The sequence below is a fragment of the Garra rufa genome, chromosome 1 (assembly GCF_049309525.1).
Source record: "Garra rufa chromosome 1, GarRuf1.0, whole genome shotgun sequence".
Classification (NCBI taxonomy): domain Eukaryota; kingdom Metazoa; phylum Chordata; class Actinopteri; order Cypriniformes; family Cyprinidae; genus Garra; species Garra rufa.
In genome coordinates, this window is record NC_133361.1 from 28,196,109 (window position 1) to 28,219,652 (window position 23,544).

The 23,544-nt window shown below is 38.1% G+C and overlaps 1 protein-coding gene across 1 annotated transcript in view; it reads left to right on the forward strand.

The window, feature by feature from the left end:
- shisa9b (shisa family member 9b) overlaps nt 1–20,673 on the forward strand; it is a 52,644-nt gene extending 31,971 nt beyond the window's left edge. Inside the window, exons 3-4 of the mRNA XM_073843438.1 lie at nt 12,697–12,849; nt 18,061–20,673. Of these exons, the coding sequence (XP_073699539.1) occupies nt 12,697–12,849; nt 18,061–18,458 (551 nt within the window). The 3' untranslated portion in view covers nt 18,459–20,673. The remainder of the gene's footprint in view (nt 1–12,696; nt 12,850–18,060) is intronic.
- The last annotated feature ends 2,871 nt before the right edge of the window (nt 20,674–23,544 follow it).

The following is a 23,544-nucleotide window of genomic DNA, read 5'->3' on the forward strand; positions in this document are numbered from 1 at the left end:
TCTTCTGGAGAGTGAGGCCTGAGGAGGCCCGACACTCAATCCTGCTAGCAGCGCTATCTGGATTGGAGCTGGAAAACTAAAAGGTTTTTGAGAAAAAACAGCTCAGAGAGTGGACACGGAGGAACCCTGCGTGGTCCATGGGAGAAAGGAACCTGCCTTTACGGGAGGGACCTTACCATGAGTATGGATTTTAGTGAAGTGCCTGAATAGTGCACTTACCACTCACGTGGATTTTAGAGAATGCCCAAAGACTTCGCGTGAGCAAACACCACAAATGTGGTTCTGAGTAGGTGTCCTGAGCATAGCGAGGATCACCAGATTTGCAGTCTCTAGGCGATAGCGGAGCCTGAAAGCGGAGCTTCTGGAGAGGGGAGGCTTCAGCAGAAAGACTCTCTAAGCGAGAGGAGGCCTACGACGCTCTCCCTAGGAAACTCTTCAGAGTGGAGGCCTCAGGTAAAACGCTCTAGGCGAGGGGAGGCCTGACTACACTCGACGCTCAAGAAAGGCAGATACTCACAGTCAAAGCCAATAATGAAAAGTCTCATTTATCATCTAGCTCTGTGTAGTGGAGGCTCCGAGACTACATCTCCAAGGAGAGAAGCCTACAACACTAGCTTTTGGTGAGTGGAAGACTGCACTCCCCCAAAAAATAGTCAGCGAGGCACTCATGGGCCTGCCAGCTGCTATAACTGTGAGAGTGAAGGTCTCAGTACTGTTGGCTGTGACAGAGGGAGACCTATTACACTGTGCTATCACTTAGACACCTGTATTAACCCGGGTGATAGCAGAACCGGGAAGCGGAGCTTTCAGTGAGGGAGGCTTTAATGGTTTACAAGCTCTCGAACATAACAAGCCTGACGCCGCTCAACTGAGGAAGCTCTATCGAGTGGAGGCCTTGGAATACACGCCCTCTCATGGAAGGGAGGCCTACTTCCTTTTACACTCAATGCTTGTAGTGACAGGTCCACGGAAAGAGTTCACAAGCTGCCTTAACCTTGTGTTCTCCCGGCCTGTATTTCTGGGAAGTGGAGGCTTAACAGAAACACCTCACATAGAGGAAGCCTAGCAACACTCGACCCAGTAAAAAGCTCTTCATGAATGGAGGTCTAAAAATGACCTGCCACATTCAGCGCTAAGAAGTATTATTTTTGTATGTCTCTCTTTACAGAGGACTTCACAGAGAGGAGGCCTCCTAGGCCTGCTACACTCAATCCTACTTCAAAGCGGGGCTTTTTAAAGAGAGCGGAGGCTTCAGTAAAACACCTCTCTCTCAGAGAGGGAGCCTTGGCGACGCTCTATTCACCCTAGCACACAAACTCCTAGGAGTGGAGGTCTCACATATGTGTATATGAAAATACACAGGGAAGGTACCTGACCACACTCATGCAAAAAGAGTATTACTCTTAGCAGGGTTTGAGTGAGCGGAGGCTTCGGCAGAGCGATACTCCGCCTGAAGCAGCTTGACAACGCTCAAGAGGGTTATTCTCGTATGTATATGTATGTTGGATCATGTCTATACCAAGCTCACTCTAGCGGAGGTTTCAAAACCTGACAACGCTTAACCCACGAGGGGGTTTCTACGAGTGGAGGTCTCTACACACTGTTTTCTTTTATAAAACGAGGGGAGACCTGGCTACACTCGGCACTTGGTGGCAGTAGAACTCAAGAGGAGCTCGAAACTGCAATAGTAATCACCCAAGCGAGCTGGTAGACAAAGGAAAACATACACATACACGCTTGAATATTTTATTAAAGTGTCTTTACTGTTCACATACCGGGCCAACAGATGGAGCCTCAGTCTCATCGTTGGCCCAGCCCCAGAGTCGAGGGGAAAAGGGAGGGGCAGGTAGCCCCACACTGGCGACCTGGCCTCGTCTCTGGCCCTTGGACCAGGACGGGCCTGGTTTCCCCCCCGGTGTTTAGGTGGAGGCGTGGACCGGCAAGGGATGCAAACCCCCGGGGCTCGGTCCAGATCTTTCAGCAGATCAGCCTGGTGCGCCTCTGCAACACTGCCATCGTGTGCAGAGGAGCACCGGCCACTGCCGCATATGTGCCTTTGGAGCCTTCAGGGTCGATGTCCCTCGCTCTGAGAGATAGTTTGCAAACGTCTGCTCAGTGAGAGGCATCGTCACATATCCGCGCCCATGCATTCCCTCGACATCAGCATGATTCACATGCCGATGCCTGTGAATGCGGGCTGAATATGGCCTGTCCCATTCCCTCTCGATCTCTTAAGCAGATCAGGAAGGAATGGGAGGCTCACAGGAGTTGGCTTTGTCATGGCCCGGAAGAGACCGCTCGTCTAGTCTGCCGAGAGCGGCCTCTTCCCTCGCGGGCTTCCACTGCAGATCCAAGCGGGCAGCCGCGCGGTCCATAACAGACATCAACTCTTCATATGCGGGGCAGGGAGGCTGCATGGGCTCAAACGAGCTCATATTTGTTCCATTTCAACCTCCTGCTCGCCCTGGCTTGAAGCCAAAAGAGCACTCGCTGCAGAACCGGAGGATGTGAGAGACAACACATCATCCGCTAGCAGCGCATTCTCGTCTCCGGCTGACGTGCGCGAGCGATTAAACGCTCTCTCAAACTCGTCAGCCAGCTCCACCTGTGAGCCCCGCAATCTCAGCCGCCGAGCAGCCTCAGCTGCGTCGGGACCGGAGCAGCGTGGGGCAGATGGATGGCCCGATTCCCTCGAGAAAAGGGCCAGACGAGAACGGAGTTTCTTCAAAGTGAAACTCTCACAATGAACGCGCTCCGCTCTTCTAGAGCCGAGCGCGCGTGCTCTTACACCTAAACACACCAAACAAAGGTCGTGTGCGTCATCAAGTGTCAGATTTCTCTGACACGGATCCGCACACTTCCTAAACAGTTTTCTCTAGGCATCGCTGTACTCACTCGTTTAGAACAGAGGACTCTGAAGACAAAAAGATGGTGTTGTGCTCTCAGGCACCTGCTTTTATACTAGCAGGCGCCTGTTGATGATGTCATAGGCTGGCGCCGGCCAGTGTCAAGTTCACTGTCGTTGTTCTATACCTTGTTTCAGAACCGGTCATGCCGAAGGCAGTTCCCATAGTGTCCTGAACCAGGACGCAGCGTAGAGTTCCCTCCGGAAGGGAACTTAATTTGGACAACTTTAAAGGCGATTTTCTCAATATTTAGATTTTTTTTCACAATTGTTATCTTTGATCATGAGTGTTTTGAAACATATAGAGCAAATCACCTGAAACATATAACTGACTTACTTTCTTCTGTGGAACATGAAAGAAGATATTTTGAATGTCTGTGTTTTTTTTGTTTGTTTTGTGAAGTCAGTGCCCAACATTCTTCAAAATATCTTCTTTTATGTTCCACAGAAGAAAGTCATACAGGTTTAGGAAGACATAAGAGTGAGTAAACTGTTTACATTCCCATTCATCTCCATGCCAATTGATATCTTTGATCATGAATGTTTCAAAACACATTTTTTGAGCTAATCACCTGAAACATACCTGACTTACTTTCTTCTGTGGAACATGAGAAGATATTTTGAACAATGTCTGCATTCTGTTTTGTGAAGACAATGCCCAACAAAATTGTTTGGTTACCAGCATTCTTTAAAATATCTTCTTTTATGTTCCACAGAAGAAAGTCATACAATTTTAGAAAAGACATGAGAGTGAGTAAACTGTTTGCAATTCCATTCATCTCCATGCCAATTGATATCTTTGATCATGAATGTTTCGAAAAGTATTTTTGATCAAATCACCTGAAACATAACATAACTGACTTACTGTCTTCTGTGGACATGAATGAAGATATTTTGAAAAAATGTCTGTGTTTTGTTTTGCGAAGTCAATAGAAAGACATGAGAGTGAGTAAACTGTTTGCATTCCCATTCATCTCCATGCCGATTGTGACCCTGGACCACAAAACCAGTCTTAAGTAGCACAGATATATTCGTAGCAATAGCCAACAATACATTTATGGGTCAAAATGAACAATTTTTCTTTTATGCCAAAAATCATTAGAATATTAAGTAAAGATCATGTTCCATGAAGATATTTTGTCAATGTCCTACCATAAATATATCAAAACTTATTTTTTAATTAGTAATATGCATTGCAAAAACTTCATTTGCACAAGTTTAAAGACATAAAGAAATACATTACAGTGAGTAAACAATGGCAAGATTTACATTTTTAGGTAAACTATCTCCTACTATCTCTTTAAGCAGCATTTTTGTTTTGTTTGTGAGTAGAAATATTGACACATGCCTATAATAAATGAAACCAATTTTGGGATGGGTAGCAAAATATCTTCCGCAGTTTGATTCTTCAAGAAATTTATCTTCTTTAAGAACGTTCACATATTTTGAAACCCAGAAGACAAATACACAGCTCAAGAAAATGATTTGTGCAGTGTGTGAGTTTCACCATCTTTGCATGGAATGATTGTTCTCCGCAAAAGATTTTACAGTACCCACCCAAATGAGCGACCAGGCAATTGTGAAAAATGAACCACTATGGCATCCTAAATCAAGCCTACTCATTACTGGATTGGTGGTTGCATGGCAACGCTACAAAGAAGGCCAAAGAAACTAAAGTTTCATCTGTACAGATGAGGAATCAGAAGCTAGTTATTCCCAAACCCATGTCGTGGGGTGTACTATATGAACAGTGAGCCAATCCAATTATCTGAAAGATGGGATGGGTTGTGGGCTACAAATAATAGGGATCATCTCCTTTCCACCATCTGGTGCTTGTCATTAAATATGTGTTTTAGATACGGGAGGGAGTTATTCATTTAACATAGTGAATGTGTGATGTTAAAAATGTCTTTAAGTTTCTTACATGCTGTATATTGGATAAACACACTGCTAATTGATGCTTGGAAATACTTGAATATCACTAGGTGCATTTCCATTACAGATTTTTTGAAGTTGACAACAAAATATTGCGAAATGACAGAGTTTCCAATAACCAATGGTAAATCAAATTTTCCTCTTGCGATAAGTCATGACGACCAATGTTGGTAGGTTTATGTATATAGCAGCCACCACACTAATCATTGTTTTTAATCGAAGGAGATGTAGATGTGTATCTTTAGCAAAGCAGCACAGAGAGCACTTCTGGGGCATTTCTGAAATATGAATAGCCCTCAGATGTGTACAGTGTAAATAAGGGATTATTCAAGCAATAATGGCAAGGAAAGCCTCTCATATTTGAGAGCATCCATGTGTGAAGTGTTTCTTGGAGGACATAGTACATTTAAGAATGCTCATGTGACCTTTACGTATGCCAAGTGGGAACAGTTTCCACTGCAGTTTTGCGGAATATTCCTTTTTCGAATTGCCTGAAAAACGGCCTCATATTAGATAAATTGACGTGTTCCCATTGGGCTTATTGGAAGGGTAATGGAAAGGCAGCAATTTTGAAGAAAGACAGACTTATCTGTCCTGTAAAAGACATAAGGCCTAATTATGGATGGGCGATAAATTAGTATTAATATTTTTGGGAAAATAATACACAATATCGATAATAAACATTTGCATTATTTTCAAAATTTCACCTACATCTAGACAATCAGGAACATTGTGTTGCTAAAATCTGCATGTTCTTCATTTTTCTACGTGATTGTGGACATGAATGCATGAACTTCATCTCCAGATCTGCTTCACCAGAATTTCACCATTTCATTAATAAAATCGTCAGAAATAATTGTCGGCTACACACAGAATTTCAGTGACAAACTGCCAAAAAAGAAATGTTTGATCTAAGAAAATTAAGACAATATATTAGTTACGTTGTAATATACTATTGTATATTTAATGTTGTTTTCTCAAACTACTACTACTAATTTAAATTAATTTTAAAAAGTTTGCTTTAATTTTTTTAAGTATTTTCTTAATGAATTAATTGTATTAGACACCATTTTTGCTGATAATTTTTATTAAATTGTCATATTCCATGTTCTGTTTTGATTTCTTAGTTTCCTGATTGCTTTCCTCGTTGTACTTTCTTTATTCATTAATTCAGCCCTCGTGTTTATTTGTACTTTGTTAAGTCTTGGTTATTGTCTCTAGTGTTTACTTTAGATGGTGGTCTCAGTTCTGATCTTTGTTTGCTTTCTGTTTTTGTTCAGTTTTCTTGTGTGGTTTTGGTCCTTTTCTTTATTAAAAGTAGTTTATTCTGAATTTGGATTCAGCTCCGCCTTGGTTACAAGTTCACTGTCACATAAAGTCATAAAAACAAAGAAAGAATAAAACAGAATTCTGTGAAAAAAATAACACAGTTCATTAAGGAGGAATACTCTGTGAAGTTTACATTTACGTTTTGCATTTAGCAAACATTTTTATCCGAAGCAACCTGTTGTATTCAAGCTATACATTTTTGTCAGTTCTTCAGTTTTGATTACATTCATTTTTAAGATCTAATAACTTGTGGAATGCATTTCCTTCCCCATTAAATTATAATAATTGTTGATATCAAATGATACAGAGAAAAACAACACCATTTCTGGCCATATCGCCCAGCCCTATAGGCCAAATATAAAGCATGCATCTCAGGGTTAATGGTAATAACGTGAATCAATTGTAAATCAGCGTCGTGTCTTGTATAATGCCACAAGTGTCTCTTTGCATCAATACTAATAACCAGGAGGTAGTATCATACTCCGTTTGACTAATGACGTGTCAAAAAGAAAATTTGTCACTGTCAGTGGATATGAAAAACCATTACCTGCCACCCTGCCTACAGCTTCACTATCAGACCCAGCGGATGCCACAATCAAGTTAGAAAGGACCGTCAGAGTCCACAGAAACAGCATTTCAGAAGTTAGGTGTGAAGATAAGTTTGAGCTCTGCATTTGAAGGATTGATTCTGGAGACACTCAATAATCACTCAGGAACCTCACCACAGCATTTCATTTTCCCCGCCAGGACATTTTACCCTGCCTTTATTACAATTCCACTGCATAATGACTTATTTTCATCCCCTCTTTTGATTATAAAACTGGAATTAATCTTACTGCCTAAGAGATTATGGATCACAGCGTAATTAATTTCCTCACATTTAATTAGATATTCTGCACACCTGGTTTATAAGCATATTAACTGCTGCATTTATGGGATCTTCATGTTTGGGAGCCTGGCGTCTCAACTGTCAACTTGTCTAGTCTAATTGTCTGAAATTATTTCCTTTATGCTTACAGTCATTTCCTTTATGAGTCAAATTTCTAAATTATGTAGATGATTGATTACATTAATCAAAAGATGATTTGATTTGCACAGTTTCTACTTACCACTTAATGTGGAAGCACATTTATCCCACAGGATAAAAAAAAGTAGTCTTATCTCAGAATTTGGATCCCCCCTGACTTTTTCCACAATTCTGAGATCGAAAATCAGAACTATGAGATAAAAAACAGAATTCTAAGGAAAGAATAGTAAGATGCAAACTTGTAATTGCTAGAAATGATAAGAATTCTAAGAGTCGGAATTTTAAGTTTACAGTGCCTTGCGAAAGTATTCATTCCCCTTCATTTTTTTATACGTTAAACAGCTTTAAATTACTCCCCCCCCCACATCAATCCACACTCCATACACCATAATGACAAAGCAAAAACAGAACTGTCACAACTACATAAATGTGTTAAAAATAAAAAACTGAAATAAGTACACTGCATATGTATTCATACCCTTAACTCAATATTTAGTTGAAGCACCTTTACAGCCTCAAGTATTTTTGGGTATGATGCGACAGACTTTGCACATCAGCATTTGGCAATTATCTGCCATTCTTCTCCTGACCTCTTTACTTCTCAAGCTCTGTCAGCTTGGATGGGGGGTGAGGTTAATCAGACTAGAGAATCTTGTTTCTCACAATCTGAGAGCTCTTTAGGTGTTTTGTTGCAAAGCACAAGTGTGTTTTATGTGTCTTCACTGAGGAGAGGTTTGAGTCTTGCCACACTGCCATAAAGCCCAGATCGGTGGAGTGTTGCAGTGATGTTTGACCTTCTGTAGGTTTCTTTCAATCTCCACATATGATCATGGAGCTGAACTAGAGTGACTATCAGCTTCTTGGTCACCACTTTAACCAAAGCCCTTCTCCAACAATTGCTCAGTTTGGCCAGGAGGCCAGCTCCAGGAAGAGTCCTGGTTGTTTCAAACTTCTTCCATCAAAGGTAACGGAGACTACCTGCTTCTGCGAACCTTCAATGCAGCAGAATTTTTTCTGAACTCTTTCCCAGATGTGTGGCTTGATGCAAACCTGTTTCTGAGCTCTACAGCAAGTTCTTTTGACCCCAGGGCTTGGTTTTTGCTCTGATGCAGTTTTAGCTGTTGGACCTTTTATTAAATGTGTGCGAATGTGTCTCCGAATCATACCCATTTATTTTAATTTGCCTCAGGTTAACTCCACTCAAAAATGTAGTAATATCTACAAGCAATATAAATGCTCCTGAGCTAAATTTCAACTCTCCTAGATAAAGGTATGAATACTTATGCAATAGAATCATTTAAGTTGTTTTCTTTTTAATCCTGTTTCTGAGTTCTATAGCTAGTTCTTTTGACCTCAGGGCTTGGTTTTTGCTCTGATATGCAGTTTTAGCTGTTGGACCTTTTATTAAGATGTGTGCGCCTTTCTGAATCATACACATTTAATTTAATTTGCCACAGGTTAACTTCACTCGAGGTGTAGTAACATCTACAAGCAACATTAATGCTCCTGAGCTAAATGTCTGTGCCAGATAAGGGTATGAATACTTATGCAATGGAATCATTTAAGTTTTTCTTTGTAAGAAATTTGCAAATATGTTAAAAACCTGTTTTTTTTGCTTTTCCATTATGGTGTATGGAGTGTAGATTGATGTGGGAAAAAAGTAATATAAAGCAGTTTAACATAAGGCAGCAAATGTGAAAAAAATGGAGTATGAATACTTCCGCAAGGCACTCTGAATTGCAAGAAAAAAGTCTGAAATCTGAGATAAATAAAACAAAGTAATTTTGAAATTTTATTTATTTTTGTGGCAGAAACAGGCTTCCACCCTATAGAAAATACTCTTTACAAAAAAGGAAAAAGGGAGAGTTGAGTTGTCTATAAAAGACATTTTAAATAAATTAAGCATTTTTGATCAAATAAATCCAGCCTTGATGAGCAAGAGAGACTTCTTTCAAAAATATTTTACAAAACCTTAACTTTTGAATGGAAGTGTATGCAAATGTGAACATAAATAGATGTTCCTCTGTTGACTTTCCTATACAACTAAAAAATTAAATTAAAAAATGTATGCCAGCAGTGTCAACTGTACTATAGCCTGAGTGATTTTTTTTTTTAAGAAAAGACTGAAATAGAACAAAAACAAATGTTTCTGTTTGGTGTATTTGGCTTCAGCCCACTAGTGTCTGAAGTGTGTGTTAAGTGAAGAGCCCTTCAGATACAGACAGTAGAATCTTGTAGCAAACAGCCATCCAGCTAGAAGAAATAAACGAGGTTTCCAAGACAACAATAGGTCAAGGAGAGTTCAACAACTAAAACACATCTGAAGAACAGAAAAAGATCAGGCAGCACTATTAGAATGTAGCAGTTTCCAGTACAAACGCATACAACACTCATCCTGTGCAGTGTCTGTTACACCTAGTATGTTGGTTTTCTGTTTCCCAGTTGCTCTCTGGTGTCTGGCTGTACTTTCTCAGTCTCATGCGACTCATCAGAGTGGTTAGAAAGAATACCCACAACATCTGGTTGGCCCCTCATGCCAGCCGGCAGAAGGCCAGTCAATTTGCCATGCTCCTGTGCCCCCCTTCAGCTGGCCAGATGTCATCTAATGCAATCTCTAGAATAGCATTTATGATTTACACCATCTGCGACCCTCAATCTGAAAGTCTTTGCTGTAATCAAGTGTGAAAACTTGTGAAAAAAAACAACAATTAATTTTCCATTGTGACCATCGCTCGCCAGTGCTTTTGGCATTAACATGTTTTGACATTAGCAGTTCAAACGGATTCGATTAGTAGCACAGGAGAGCCTGGCTGGAGCTCCAGAAATCCATGACTAATGATCTGCTTCCTGGGGGGATAGAGTGAATCACCAAAGAGAAAACTCACAAGTTGTGTTGATGGGTCGATGAAACAGGCCTCAAGCAGTTTAAGATATTGTTAAACGTTAATTTAGCTCTGATGGGAGGTATCCCAACTGCTAGGAGCTTAAAAAAAAGAGAAGATAAGAAAGACTTCTGAGGGTGTTCGTGTGTAGAAGAACAACAGATTGTGATACAACGTTTAGCCTTCCTGAATAACGTGCGTAATGCTTGCCCACAAAAAATAAGTAGTACCCAGAAGCGTCATAGTCATTCAGATGCATGCGCCCCCTCAAGTGGATTTTTAATGCAACTTCTAAAAAAAATGGCATGTTTGATAATGAAGTTTTATGGTTATTGTAAGCAAATGAAAAGAAATCACAACTCACAAACAACTGTCAGTCCAGTTGAGTTTCTCCTCACAAACTGGCGGTTTGTTTGTTTATTTGGTCTGGATTTGTCCTTCAAATAAATAAATAACTGTGCATGACGGCACTTAAAGCATCACTTTTATTTTAGAATGAATCCATTTATAGAAAAAAATAACTCCATTGTGAGTTTCATGTCTTTCTTTTTCTGTACTACCAGACTAACACTTCCTACTCTATGGAAGCCTGTTTCCACCACTGAATAAAAAAAAGTAAATAAATAATTAATTGTGACTTTTTTTCTCAGAATTGTGTGACACAAACTTGCAATTCTGAATTTTGTTCTCAGAATTGTGTGATATAAACTCACAATTGTGAGTTATGAAGTCAGAATTACAAGGCAAATTTGATATTTTGAAAAATAAAGTCAGATTTGCGAGATATAAACTCACAGTTCTGACTATTTGCAAGTTAAGTCAGAATTGTGAGATATAGACTCAATCCTGAGAACATATCAGACTTTTTTTTTCCTCAAAACTGTACTTTGTAACTCACAGTTGCAAGTTTAAATCTCACAATTCTATAAACTTGTTTTTGGGAGAAAAACAGACTTGTGAGTCTATATCTCGCAATTGTGACTGTTTTATTCAAATGCGAGTTTATATCTTGCAGTTCTGACTTTATAACACATAATTGCGAGTTATGTCAGAATTGTGAGATATAAACTTAATCCTGGGAGCATAGACTTTTTTTTCCTCAAAACTGAACTTTTTAACTCACAATTGCGAGTTTATATCTCACAATTCTGAGAAAAAAGTCAGAATTGCGAGAAAAAAGTCAGAATTGCGAGATATAAACTCGTATTTGCGAGAAAAACAGAATTGTGAGCCAATATCTCGTAATTGTGACTATTTTATTCAGAAATGCGAGTTTATATCTTGCAATTCTGACTTTATAACACATAATTGCGAGTTATGTCAGAATTGTGAGATATAAACTTAATCCTGGGAGCATAGACTTTTTTTTCCTCAAAACTGAACTTTTTAACTCACAATTGCGAGTTTATATCTCACAATTCTGAGAAAAAAGTCAGAATTGTGAGAAAAAAGTCAGAATTGCGAGATATAAACTCGTATTTGCGAGAAAAACAGAATTGTGAGCCAATATCTCGCAATTGTGACTATTTTATTCAGAAATGCGAGTTTATATCTTGCAATTCTGACTTAATAACACACAATTGCGAGTTATGTCAGAATTGTGAGACATAAACTCTCAATTCTGACTATTTGCAAGTTAAGTCAGAATTGTGAGATATAGACTCAATCCTGAGAACATATCAGACTTTTTCCCCTCAAAACTGTACTTTGTAACTCACAATTGCAAGTTTATATCTCACAATTCTGAGAAAAAAGTCAGAATTGCATGAAAAAAGTCAGAAACTTGCAATCGCAAGAAAATAGTCAGAATTTTATTTGTATTTTAGTTATTAAGTCAGAATTGTAAGATATAAACACTCAATTCTGAGAATTTTTTCCCCTTCAAAACTGGACTTTATAACTCACAATTGTGAGTTTATATCTCACAATTGAGTATATACTGAGAAAAAAAAGTCTATAACTTGTATATAATAGTATATATAATATAATCGTATAATAGTATATAAACTTGCAATTACAAGAAAAAAGTCTGAATTTTGAGCCATAAACTTGCAAGTTTATATCTCACAATTCTGAGAATAAAAGTCTATAACTTGTATATAATAGTATATATAATATAATCGTATAATAGTATATAAACTTGCAATTGCAAGAGAAAAGTCCGAATTTCAAGCTATAAATTCGCATTTGCGAGAAAACAGAATTGTGAGTTTTTATCTCAGAATTCTGACTTTATTTCTCGCAATTTTGAGTCTATATCTTTCAATTCTGATAAAATACATCTGAATTTCGAGTTTGTATCATGCAATTCTAAGACAAAAGTCAGAATTGTGACAAAAAGTCGCAATAACATTTTTGTAAAATAAATGTATTCAGTGGCAGAAAAGGGCTTCCATACTGCTCTAATATATATATATATATATATATATATATATATATATATATATATATATATATAAATATAATTTTGGCCACTAGATGAGCCGGGACTGACACTGATTTCCCTTCAAATAAATACATTAAATAATTAGATATACAGATAGATAGATGTAAGCATTTATGGAAAAACTTTACATCTCATATCTGTTGTTTCTATGTTTCTGTCTCTTTGTTTTCAGAGAGTGCCCAAATAAACAGTGTGGGACCTGGGTCGTCTATGATGCAAGCTATGACACAATACCCTGCTCTTGGACAAGTACCTGTAGCCCACCCATATGAGCCATCTCAACCCGGAAAGGAGCTCAACAAGTATGCTTCGCTCAAGGCTGTGGGTAAGACGGCCACGCTTAAATGTGCATGTATGTAGATTTTTATTTATTTCTGTTAATCAAGCTCATTATTAAGAAAATGATGTTTGAAACTTTTCAGTTTGATTACTTTCTGCTAGAGTTTATAATCATGTGGTCTTGACCTGAGATGTTTTTGTTGTACTGGCAGCGAATGTTCTGGCTCTTAGATGGTCTCAGATTGGTCTGGATCTTAGGGGTTTGCATGGTCTTAACTTAAACGGTTTGGGGGCATTTACTTAGTGTTACGGCATGTTCTCCAATGCATGGTCACAGTCCTTATTTCTTTAGTCCTTAATTAATTTATTAAAATTAATATATGAAGAGTTTATTTGCAAAAAATGATTTTAAAGAAATCGTGTTTTTTATTATGTTATTTTTTGTGTTAGTAAGCTGTAATTTTTTAAGTTATTACTTTATATCAAAATAACCCAGCTGCCGTTTGATTGAGATTAATTAGAATGCACAATGAAAAAACATGATTTTTGAAAATTGTTTTTGCAAATGAACTTTTCGTATTCAGCTGCACACCAGCATAAAAACATGCACAGAATCAGACATTATTTCTAACAGAATATGTATGGTTATGAATTATAATGTCGGTAAACTAAAAATACTTTCCCCAGTCACTGACGTATCAGAAGTGCTTGAGAATTTAGTATCTCCACAATGTAATTAGATTGTATTACATTTTAGATAATCAGACTACAGTAACTTTTATGGATTGCATGGGTTAAATTGCAAGTACAATTTTTGTCAATTAATAATAATTAAAGTTGTTTTACTGTGGTAACACTGGGTGGTAACAGTCACTTGTTACTTTGCACATCAATTAGTCTGGCATCAGAGCGAAGCCTAGCAAAAGACTTCAGTGAGATGACAGCACACAAACAGCAGACAAACAACCAGCCGAAGCAGCAACGTGTGATGGCAGTCATTCTCTGAGACTTTCAGCCACAGATGAAACTGCTCAGTTGTTAATCCACTGAAGTGCTGTCTGTGCAGACCAATCACTGGGAAAACAAAAAAGGACAGTTTGTAAGAGACAGGCCCAGGAGACGACCACATGGGTCGTGGAGCTGAAGCGTCTGAGTTCAGTGTGCTACCTTCGTCTGATGTATGTTAATCTCAGCGTATTGATGTCAATGAAAGAGTCACGTCAGAGATCAGCTCTTCCCTCGTCCGGCTGGCTTATTTTGCGGTTGGCCTCCTGGCATGAGGTTTTAGATCTGCGGTTTGCTGCGTCTCGTTGGGGTGTCAAGGCTGTTAAAAAGGTCACCTGAAGGATATTTAATTAAAAGTCTAAAATGTCATGCTGAAATGAGGAGGACTTCAAGCAGTGTAGTCAGTCCCAATTAAGGCCCGGCTGAGTTGGAAGGCGATACACCGTTAACAACATTGCATGGATGTTATGAAAAACGTTGTACCACGAAAAAAGAAATGATTAGTGACAGAGTGTCTGAAAACACATTAGAATCGATTATACTCGGTTGTCTGATCCGGTCTTAGCAAGTCGTGTTTCACATTGTCAGCGATCGACTAGCTCTGGTTGAAAATGTTTGCGGCAAAAAATATTTGCAAGGACGCTGTTAGCTGCTGTTTGAATGTCAATGTTGATGCAGCTGAATTTGTTGCCTGTAAACATATACTGTCAAAAATAACACTTACAATAATAACAGTGCAAAGCAACTGTGAGTTTAAGTGCACAATAACTACAGATTCAAAATAGTGGTTTCACCACACAGATAAAATCATAAACCATCTTCTGGGAAAGCAAAAGCTACATATTTCCAGTTGATGATGCAAGCAATTCAGGCTAATTTGCATCCCAAAAAAACACATTTTCTTGAAACAAATAGAAACCTTAGGCAAAAAGAAGCATTAGCATGTTGACAGTGCCAAACAGTCTAACTACTTTGGTCTCCATTCACAATGGCAACTTAAAAGCTCATCTTATAAAAATGTGAGGCACTCTTGGATATTGGCATTTTCTTCACTAAGTCATTTTTATAAAGAAGCCAGAGGTTTTTTTAACAATGCATTATAGCCGGGTTTCCATCCATTTAACAATAAATGTGTTCATTGCTCACGGAGGTGGAAGCCTGCTGTTTCAGAACGCAGTCGTGTAAGTTCTGGGAGGCAATTATACAGAAATACTTTGATGACTGACTTTGTTGGGGCATTTCGGAATGACCATAACAACATTTAAAATGCTGTGCAACAAGATTGATCCGCTGGTTAGTGCAAAGTCCAACCTGATCTCATGACGAAAACGTCCCTATGGGAACTATTTCACAAGATGCAAAAAACATACTTTCTATGTATGTTTCGTGACATATTTGATGTGAAATGTCCACTGAGTGCTGCTAAAGAGTGTCCGTTTCTTCTCTCCAGAACAGATGAATGTACATATGGTACGTTTTATGTGGCGTTGGTTTTGTACGTGCCACCGCAGTTCTGACTTGAAACGTCCAATGAGTGGTGCTATAACTGCAATGCTCTGTGACGTTTAAAAAAAACGTAACATCTGCACTACACCTAAACCTACCTGATAGTATGAACAAAAGCCAATGTGATGTAAAAACGCAATCGCAAGCAAGATCTCTCATATTTTAGCTCTTTCATTGTGAGTCATATTTTGAGTTATGTCTGGAAAGTGAAACATATGGAGCTGTAGTCATAACTGTGTACAAAACCAATTACAAGTGCTTGCTGTTTTACCGCCTCTTGTGTTTATTTCTGTTGAAAACTGCAGTGATATGTACTTATTGGTATGTATTTTGCGTCTTGTGAAATAGTTCCCACAGGTACATTTTAGGTTTACATTTTTTTAAGAAGCTATGAGGTATTTTAACAGTGCAACAGAGCTGGGTTTCCATTCAAAGTTGCAAATTTAACTATATTGCGGAAAATTGAAATATTGCATAAAAAAATCGCAAATAACCATCGTTTCCTTCCAACAAGTCAAAGAGAACAAAATCGTCACTTCCTTATAAACTGCCACTAAATATCATTAAGAAAAAGTAGGAAAAACCACTGAATATAATCATTTTCATATATAATAATTACTTTCACCTAAGAAACGAAACAATACATTTATAAGTTTTTGAATGCAGTCGTGTAAGACAGTTCTGGGAGGCAATTATATAGAAATACTTTGATGGCAGACTTTGTTTAGGAATTTCAGAATGACCATAACAACATTTCAGACGCTCGGTCTGCTGGTTAGTCAGGTTATGCTGTCCCATAGCGTAAAGTCACATGACATTTTTGATGTGCATTACTTTCAGGAATATTTGATGATTAGAACAACCTAATATCATGACGAAAACATTCCTGTGGGAACTTTTTCACAAGATGCGAAATACGTACCGCCATGTCCGTTTCGTGACATATTTAATGTGAAATGTCCACTGAGTGGCATTAAGAGATTGTCAGTTTTTTCCCCCGGAACACATGAACGTACATATGTTATGTTTTATGTAACGTTGGTTTTGTACGTGTCACCGCAGTTCTGACTTGAAATGTCCATGAGTGGAACTATAACTGCAATGCTCAGAGACATTTTAAAATAATGTACCAACTGCACTACACCTAAACCTACCCGATAGTATGAACAAAAGCGAATGTGACGTAAAAACACAATCACAAGCATGCCGCTTTAGCTTGTTTTTCGAACTCTCATCTTTCAGCTCTTTCATTGTGAGTCATATTTTTTCCATGGGATTTGTACCCAAGGATTCCACATCCTAAGTCCAATTCCATGCAGGCTAAGCTACCGATCAAGCTTGTTACCTGGAAAGCGAAACATATGGAGCTGTAATAATAACTGTGTATGAAAATGATTACAAGTGCTCGCTGTTTTACTGCCTCTAGTGTTACTTTATGTTGGAAACGGCAGTGATATGTACTTATTTGTATCTTGCGAAAAAGTTCCCACAGGTACGTTTTCGTCATGAAATCAGTTTTTTTTTATGCACAAGGAAGAATTTATTCGGTAAATGCATTTCCATCTTCCATTATTCGCATTAACCCTTTTTACCTCGAGCAACGTAAAAAAAAAAATCAGAAATTTGCCATTTCCATCACCCCGGTTTTTGATGTGATAATTCAAAATGCATATTTTTTTTATGCATATACACTACCCTCCAAAAGTTTAGAAACACCCCTGGCAAAGTGTGGTCTTGGACGATATCAGCATAAATCCTTATCATTGACCCCAAGCACACTTGCAAATCCTATTTGGAGGATTCTGTCATAGAACAGCCTCCCTAAACACCTGACCTCAACCCAATTGAGCTACTATGGGAGGAACTGGACCGTGATGTCTGTAAGAAGTGTCCAACCAGTGTGAATCATCTTTGGGCAATCCTTCAGGAGGCTTGCCTTGGAGTAATATATAAGGTCAATGTTTGAATAAACTGACAGCTCAGATGCCCAGACTATGCATAGCTGCTAATGATGGATATTCTGATGAATCAAAAATGTAAGTTTTTTCTATGTATAAACTGTTTATGTAATAAAATGTTTTCGGAGTTTGTGTTGTCCCTTATCAGTGCAAAATTATCACAAATTAAAAAGGATTCATGCCAATATTGTCCAAAACCCCACTTTTCTAGGGCGTTTCCAAACTTTTGGAGGGCAGTGTATTTTAAAATGCAATTTATTCCATCATGACTCCAGGCTTCAGTGTCACATGATCTTTCAGAAATCATTCAGATATGCTGATTTGCTGCTCAGTTTATTATTCTTAGTAGACTTTCACTGTCTCTTTCAATCAATAAACATTGCTTATTTATTTTATTTTTTTAATTCTGAAAGTAAGTGTGTATTTTTGGTTATTTGAAAACATTACTGAATGTGTAAAGATTAAAAATGAGCAAAATAACTTGTTTATAATGATATGGTGTTCAGTAAATAATGGCAGAACGTGAACAGTTTTTTCTACAAAAACATCCAGTTTTTTGTTGTTTGTAGGAGGAAATGGTTGTGTCAAGTATTTTCCGAGAAATAAAAAACAGCTCTTTTGGGAAAAAACAAGTGATAACCCTTGATCTATTAAATGTGTAATTATCTGGTACTTATGAGTGGGAAAAAAAACAAAACGCAAATCAGCAATCAGGTTGTTTTTTGCATCTGACTAATGAAGTGTTATTGAATTCTCCTCGCTTTTGCTCTTCCATCTCTCTTTTCCAGCTGAAAAAGCAAACGAAAACTTCTACACTAACAGACGGCACTTAGCCGACCTGGCGGCGAAAGGCACTCTTCCCATGCACTCAGTGAGTCTGGAGCAGGAGCCCACCAACCCTTACAGCCCCGAGCTGCCTTGCCAAAAGCAGAACGGCCACAAGTCCAAAAGCACCAAGGTCCACAGCTCCCACCCGCTAGCGTTTGGCTCGAACACCATCGCCAACCCCGGCATGCTGAAGGGCTGGGAGACAACAGAAACGCTGGGCCGCCGGCACACGTACGCCCCCAAGAAGCACAGCGCCACTGTGGAGCAAGTGAATGAGCTGACGTCCGCCCACAGCCAGCACTACCTGCCACCACATCCGTACTTTGTCACCAACAGCAAGACTGAGGTGACCGTGTGAATGGGGGCTGCAACATTGGGTTTATCGAGCCCAAGCCTGAGTGGATGCGTGGATCGGAGAACGAGGATAATAAGGGAAGCCTGATGGAAGAAGAAGTGTGGATTAGGAACGCGTCCCACTGGAAGGATCGACCGAGCGGTCTGGCTCGAGATCTGCATGGCTGTATGTGTGCTGTTTGTCTTTGAGCGGCCGTGCATTGGCCTCATTTGAATGGGAGAACGTACAGTAAGCTTGTTCAAAGGAACTCCATTCCGTCACAAATGAACAATCTGACCTGTAGTGATGAGTTTTGTCACAAGGCCATTCGTCAAAGTGATGAGGACACATTCAAACCTTAAACAATCAATGCAATCAATCGTACTAGATCATGTTTCGCAACAACCTGAAAGCTTGTGAGAGATCCACTCCTGTTTCCTTGTACATAACAGAATGTTACCAAGGACATAAAAAGTCAAAAGCTTCCTTGGATACTCAGTCTGGAAGATAAAACGTGATGTGAGGACAATCGTGTCTCAAATTCTTCTCCTCTCAACACTCAAGACTTTGCAGAGCGTGTGCACCAAAAACCTCATGTAGCAATGTAACACGCTCTATCCTGACAAACACTGGGCTTGTGCCTTTCTAACAGAGGAACTCATTATCTAAGAGCTCTTGTGCTTTTCAGCGAGCACATGGTGTTTCTTCAATAACAAAGATGCATAAAATATAAACAAATCTATTGTTTACGGCTGTCACACTTCAGTAGAAAATGTTGATTGTTGTGTTCTTAAATACACATTTTCCCTTCTGTTTCGCCATTTTTCTCTGATGTGTTCACATATTGTGTGGCTCTATCTTTTAGTGCAACTGTAGACTGTAGACAAAGGAAGTACCTTAGGGTTTAATGATAGACATTCATTATTTTACAATGTTAGAAATGAATGGTTAATTCTGATACCGAACAAGGATGTTACAACACTGCCATTGTTGCATTCCATGTATTTTTGCTATTGAAAACTGATTCAGTTGTTTCTTTTGTCTTTAGCATCATAATGTGCGCCATTTCAATTAGCGTAAGGGCAAAAGGCTGCATTCAATTTCGAAAACTAAGCATTTTGTCATCCGCATCTAAATTATCGCAAGTATCTGGCTGTGAATCATGTGGGTCACATAAACTCTAACTGCTATGAAACAAGTGGCATTATCTGAGTACACTTAAAATGTTTTTGACCTAAATCATTTACTGACCTAAACTGAGATAAGCAGGCTAACTCATAGTGAAAACAAAAAGACATTTATGTATCTAGTATTACAGCTTTCTGCAATGTCTCACGCTCTGATTTCACAAGTAATACAATAGTAGTGATCGCACTAGATTTTCTGTTCGTATTCTGCCCTTTTTAAGTTTTGTATAGTGATGTTTGGCCATTAGAGGATCTAAATGTCACAGACTGACCTGCTGCTGGTGGCACAGAAACTGCACACTTCAACTTAAAATGTAAAGGAATAGTTCAAGCAAAAATAAAAATTTGCTGAAAATGGTCTCACCCTCAAACCAAGATGAACAGTAGATGAGATTGTTTTTGTTTCTTCAACAAAACAGATTTGGAGAAATTCAGCATTACATCACTTGCTCACCAAAGAATTCACTGTAGTGAATGGGTGCCATCAGAATGAGAGTCCAAACAGCTGATAAAAACATCACAATAATCCACAAGACTCCAGTCCATCAATTCTTGTGAAATGAAAAGCTTTGTAAGAAACAAATATTGCTTTCTCCAGAAACCAGGTGAGAAATATGGTCTGATTAAGCTTAAGATTTCAATGTGAGAAGACAACAGGGATGGACTTTTTCAATGAAGGATTTGTATTGTCTAAAGCGTTGGTTAAACCAAAATGGTTTAATGATGGATTTGGTTTTGCTTTTCACTTTATAAGACATTCAATACTTGCCTGGAGTTTTACAGCTTAATCATGGATTATTGTGATGCTTTGATCAGCTGTTTGGTCTCTCAATTTGACGGCACCCATTCACTGCAGACATCCACTGGTACACTCTTAAAAATAAAGGTGCTTCACGATGCCATAGAAGAACCTTTTTCGTCTAAATGGTTTTACATTTAACATATGAAGAAAGTTTTTTGTTTCACAAAAGGTTCTTTGTGGCAAAAGAAAGTTCTTCAGGATATAAAAAGGTAAGAAAGAGATGGTTCTTTAAAGAACCTTTGAATGAATGGCTCTTCTATGGCATTGCATTGAAGAACCTTTTGAAGCACCTTTATTTTTAAGAGTGTAAGCAGGCGATGTAATACATTTCTCAAAATCTGTTCTGATTTTGAGAAACAAACCCTTCGACTCGACTCAAACTCATCTTAAATTTATCGATATTACTTTCTACCCTAATGCAAAGTGTAATTCAAAATATGAGTAAACAAAAAAATCAATACAGAGCACACTGGGATGTATTTTAACAGATTTTTTTCTTGGAGTGAAAGGAGAGATAATGACAACTTCTCAGTGATATCTGTCAGCTAGTGACATCCTAGGTATGGCATGTCTATTACGGCACATTTAAATGTTTTAAAGCACAACAAAAATGAATGGTTACCGCCAAGTGAAGCCATTAGTATACATATTGGAGCACTACAGCAGTGTGGGAAAGTATGGGAAAATTCAGATATGATTTTTTACATTAATTCCAAACAGAAGCCCTGGAGCATTTCATCATATCCTTTTGCCCTATTTCATTGCAGGCCTGCAATAATTCCTAAAATGTAGTGAGACCACCCTAGCCACATATTAAGAAAACATTTTTGGATCTGCACATAATAGAGTTTGAATCGAAATCATGTTGTATGTAAATCTGGGGTTGATTATTTATGATGAGAAATAAAAATCTTAGATTTAATGACATAGCAATATCCATATTGTGTCAAATTTTGGCCTCTGCTCTAAAAGAAAAACACTGCTGCAAAGTAATACAAGCCCTGCCTTCAGTTTAACTGCTTGTCTTCTTCATTGAATACTGTCTTTGTGCGTCACTGCCAAACAGCCTGCGACAAACCAGTACTTAAGACTGACATAATGGCCGCTGGTCTGTCAGTCACTGAGTCCACTCAACATCTATTAAACCTGAGTGTCTCACTGCAGGTCAGCTCATGACTCAGAGCGCACTACAGGATCACTCACCGGGGGGCAAGCTTCTTGGAATTAAATCACATAGCAAATACCTTTTTCCACTGAAATCTCTGAACACTGCAGACATGGATTAGCACAGATAATGTCAAGATCTGCAGTGTAGCTAAAAAACCCTGCACAGCTGGATCCCGTTTAAAAATCCATGTGGGAAATAGTCTGGGTTAACAGTTGGGAGAGAATTCACTAAGAATGAATTGCGCCCACTGATTCATTTATTAGTATTATTCTAGCACCAAAGGTAAACACAATATAGAATACAGCGGACTCATTTGATGAATTAATGCTCAAGTGATTACTACAAAATGTACATTGTTAACTGCGGTAGGCAAATACTATAGGATTTTGTAATTATGAAGCAATTTATGATACGCTTTAAGATGCAGTCACACTAAACTTAATCGTGATTGGTCACTTGCATATCAGATTTTGATTTATCCTGTTGCTGATGAGAATTATGTGTCTCGTAGCATTCACATTATCAAAACTTAGTGTAACTGCATCTTAATGTACATAGTAAAACAGGCTTGTTTGCACAGAAAATGAAATAATTTAAAGCTAATATATTTTTACACTAAATGCAAATGTTCAATCGTGTTGGCTATACTGCAAAAATTGCTTTTCATACTTAGATTTTTTGTTTTGTTTTCAGCCAAAATATCTCAAAATTCTTAAACCAAGAAGGATTTTCTAGACAAGTATAAATTATGTTTTTTTGCTTGAAACAAGCTGAATAATCTGCCAGTGGGGTAAGAAAAATAATCTTGTTTTCTGTTTGAAATTATATTTTTTGCTCACCCCATTGGCAGATTATTTTGCTTGTTCTAAGCAAAATCTCACTTAATTTTTTTTTTTTTTTTTTTTCTGAAAACAAAATAATTTTTACTTGTCTAGAAAATCTTTCTTGATTTAAGAAATTTTAGATATTTTGGCTGGAAACAAGACAAAAAATCTAAGTAAGAAAACCTTTTTTTGTATTGTAACGCTAATTTGATCACTGCAAAAAATGCTTTTCTTACTTAGATTTTTTGTCTTGTTTCCAACCTTAAAATTCTTAAATCAAGAAGGAAGTGAAAATTATTGTCTTGTTTGCAGAAAAAAGAAGTCGAAAGAAGCTGAGTTTTTGCTTATAAAAAAGCAAAATAATCTGCAAGTGGTGTAAGCAAAATAGTCTTATTTCAAGTAGAAAACTAGATTATTTTGCTTTACCCATTGGCAGATTATTTTGTTTGTTTTAGGAAAAAACTCATTTTAACTTTTTTTTTTAAACACGATAATAATGTTTACTTGTCTTGAAAATCCTTCTTGATTTAAGATATTTTGGCTGGAAACGAGACAAAAAAATCTAAGTAAAAAAAGCATTTTTTTTGCAGTGTAAAGCTAATTTCATTACTGCAAAAAATGCTTTTCTTACTTAGATTTTTTGTCTTGTTTACAGCCAAAATATCTCAAAATTCTTAAATCAAGAAGGAGTTTCTAGACAAGTATCAATTATTGTCTTGTTTTAAAAGAAAAGCAGTCAAAATTATGTGAGTTTTTGCTTAAAACAAGCAAAATAATCTGTTAATGGCATAAGCAAAATACTGTCATGATCGGGGCTGTGGGTCTTCCCTCAGCCTCCCGAGGTCGCTGTTCCTGCACTGCACTTCCTGCTTGCATTCACCTGTCTTTGTCATCAGCACTGATCACTCACATCTGTTCACAATCATCTGGTCTATAAGAACTCTTACCTTTCACTCTTGTTTCATGGCTGCATTGTCTTCTGTTTATGTTGTGTTGTGCCGTGTTGGCCTTTTGGTTTTGTTTTGTTATTATTTTCATTAAAACCCTTTTCCCTGCATTTGGACCCAGACCTCCCATCATTAACGTGACAGAATGCAGCCATCATCATTGGGTCCAGCGGGGGAGATGT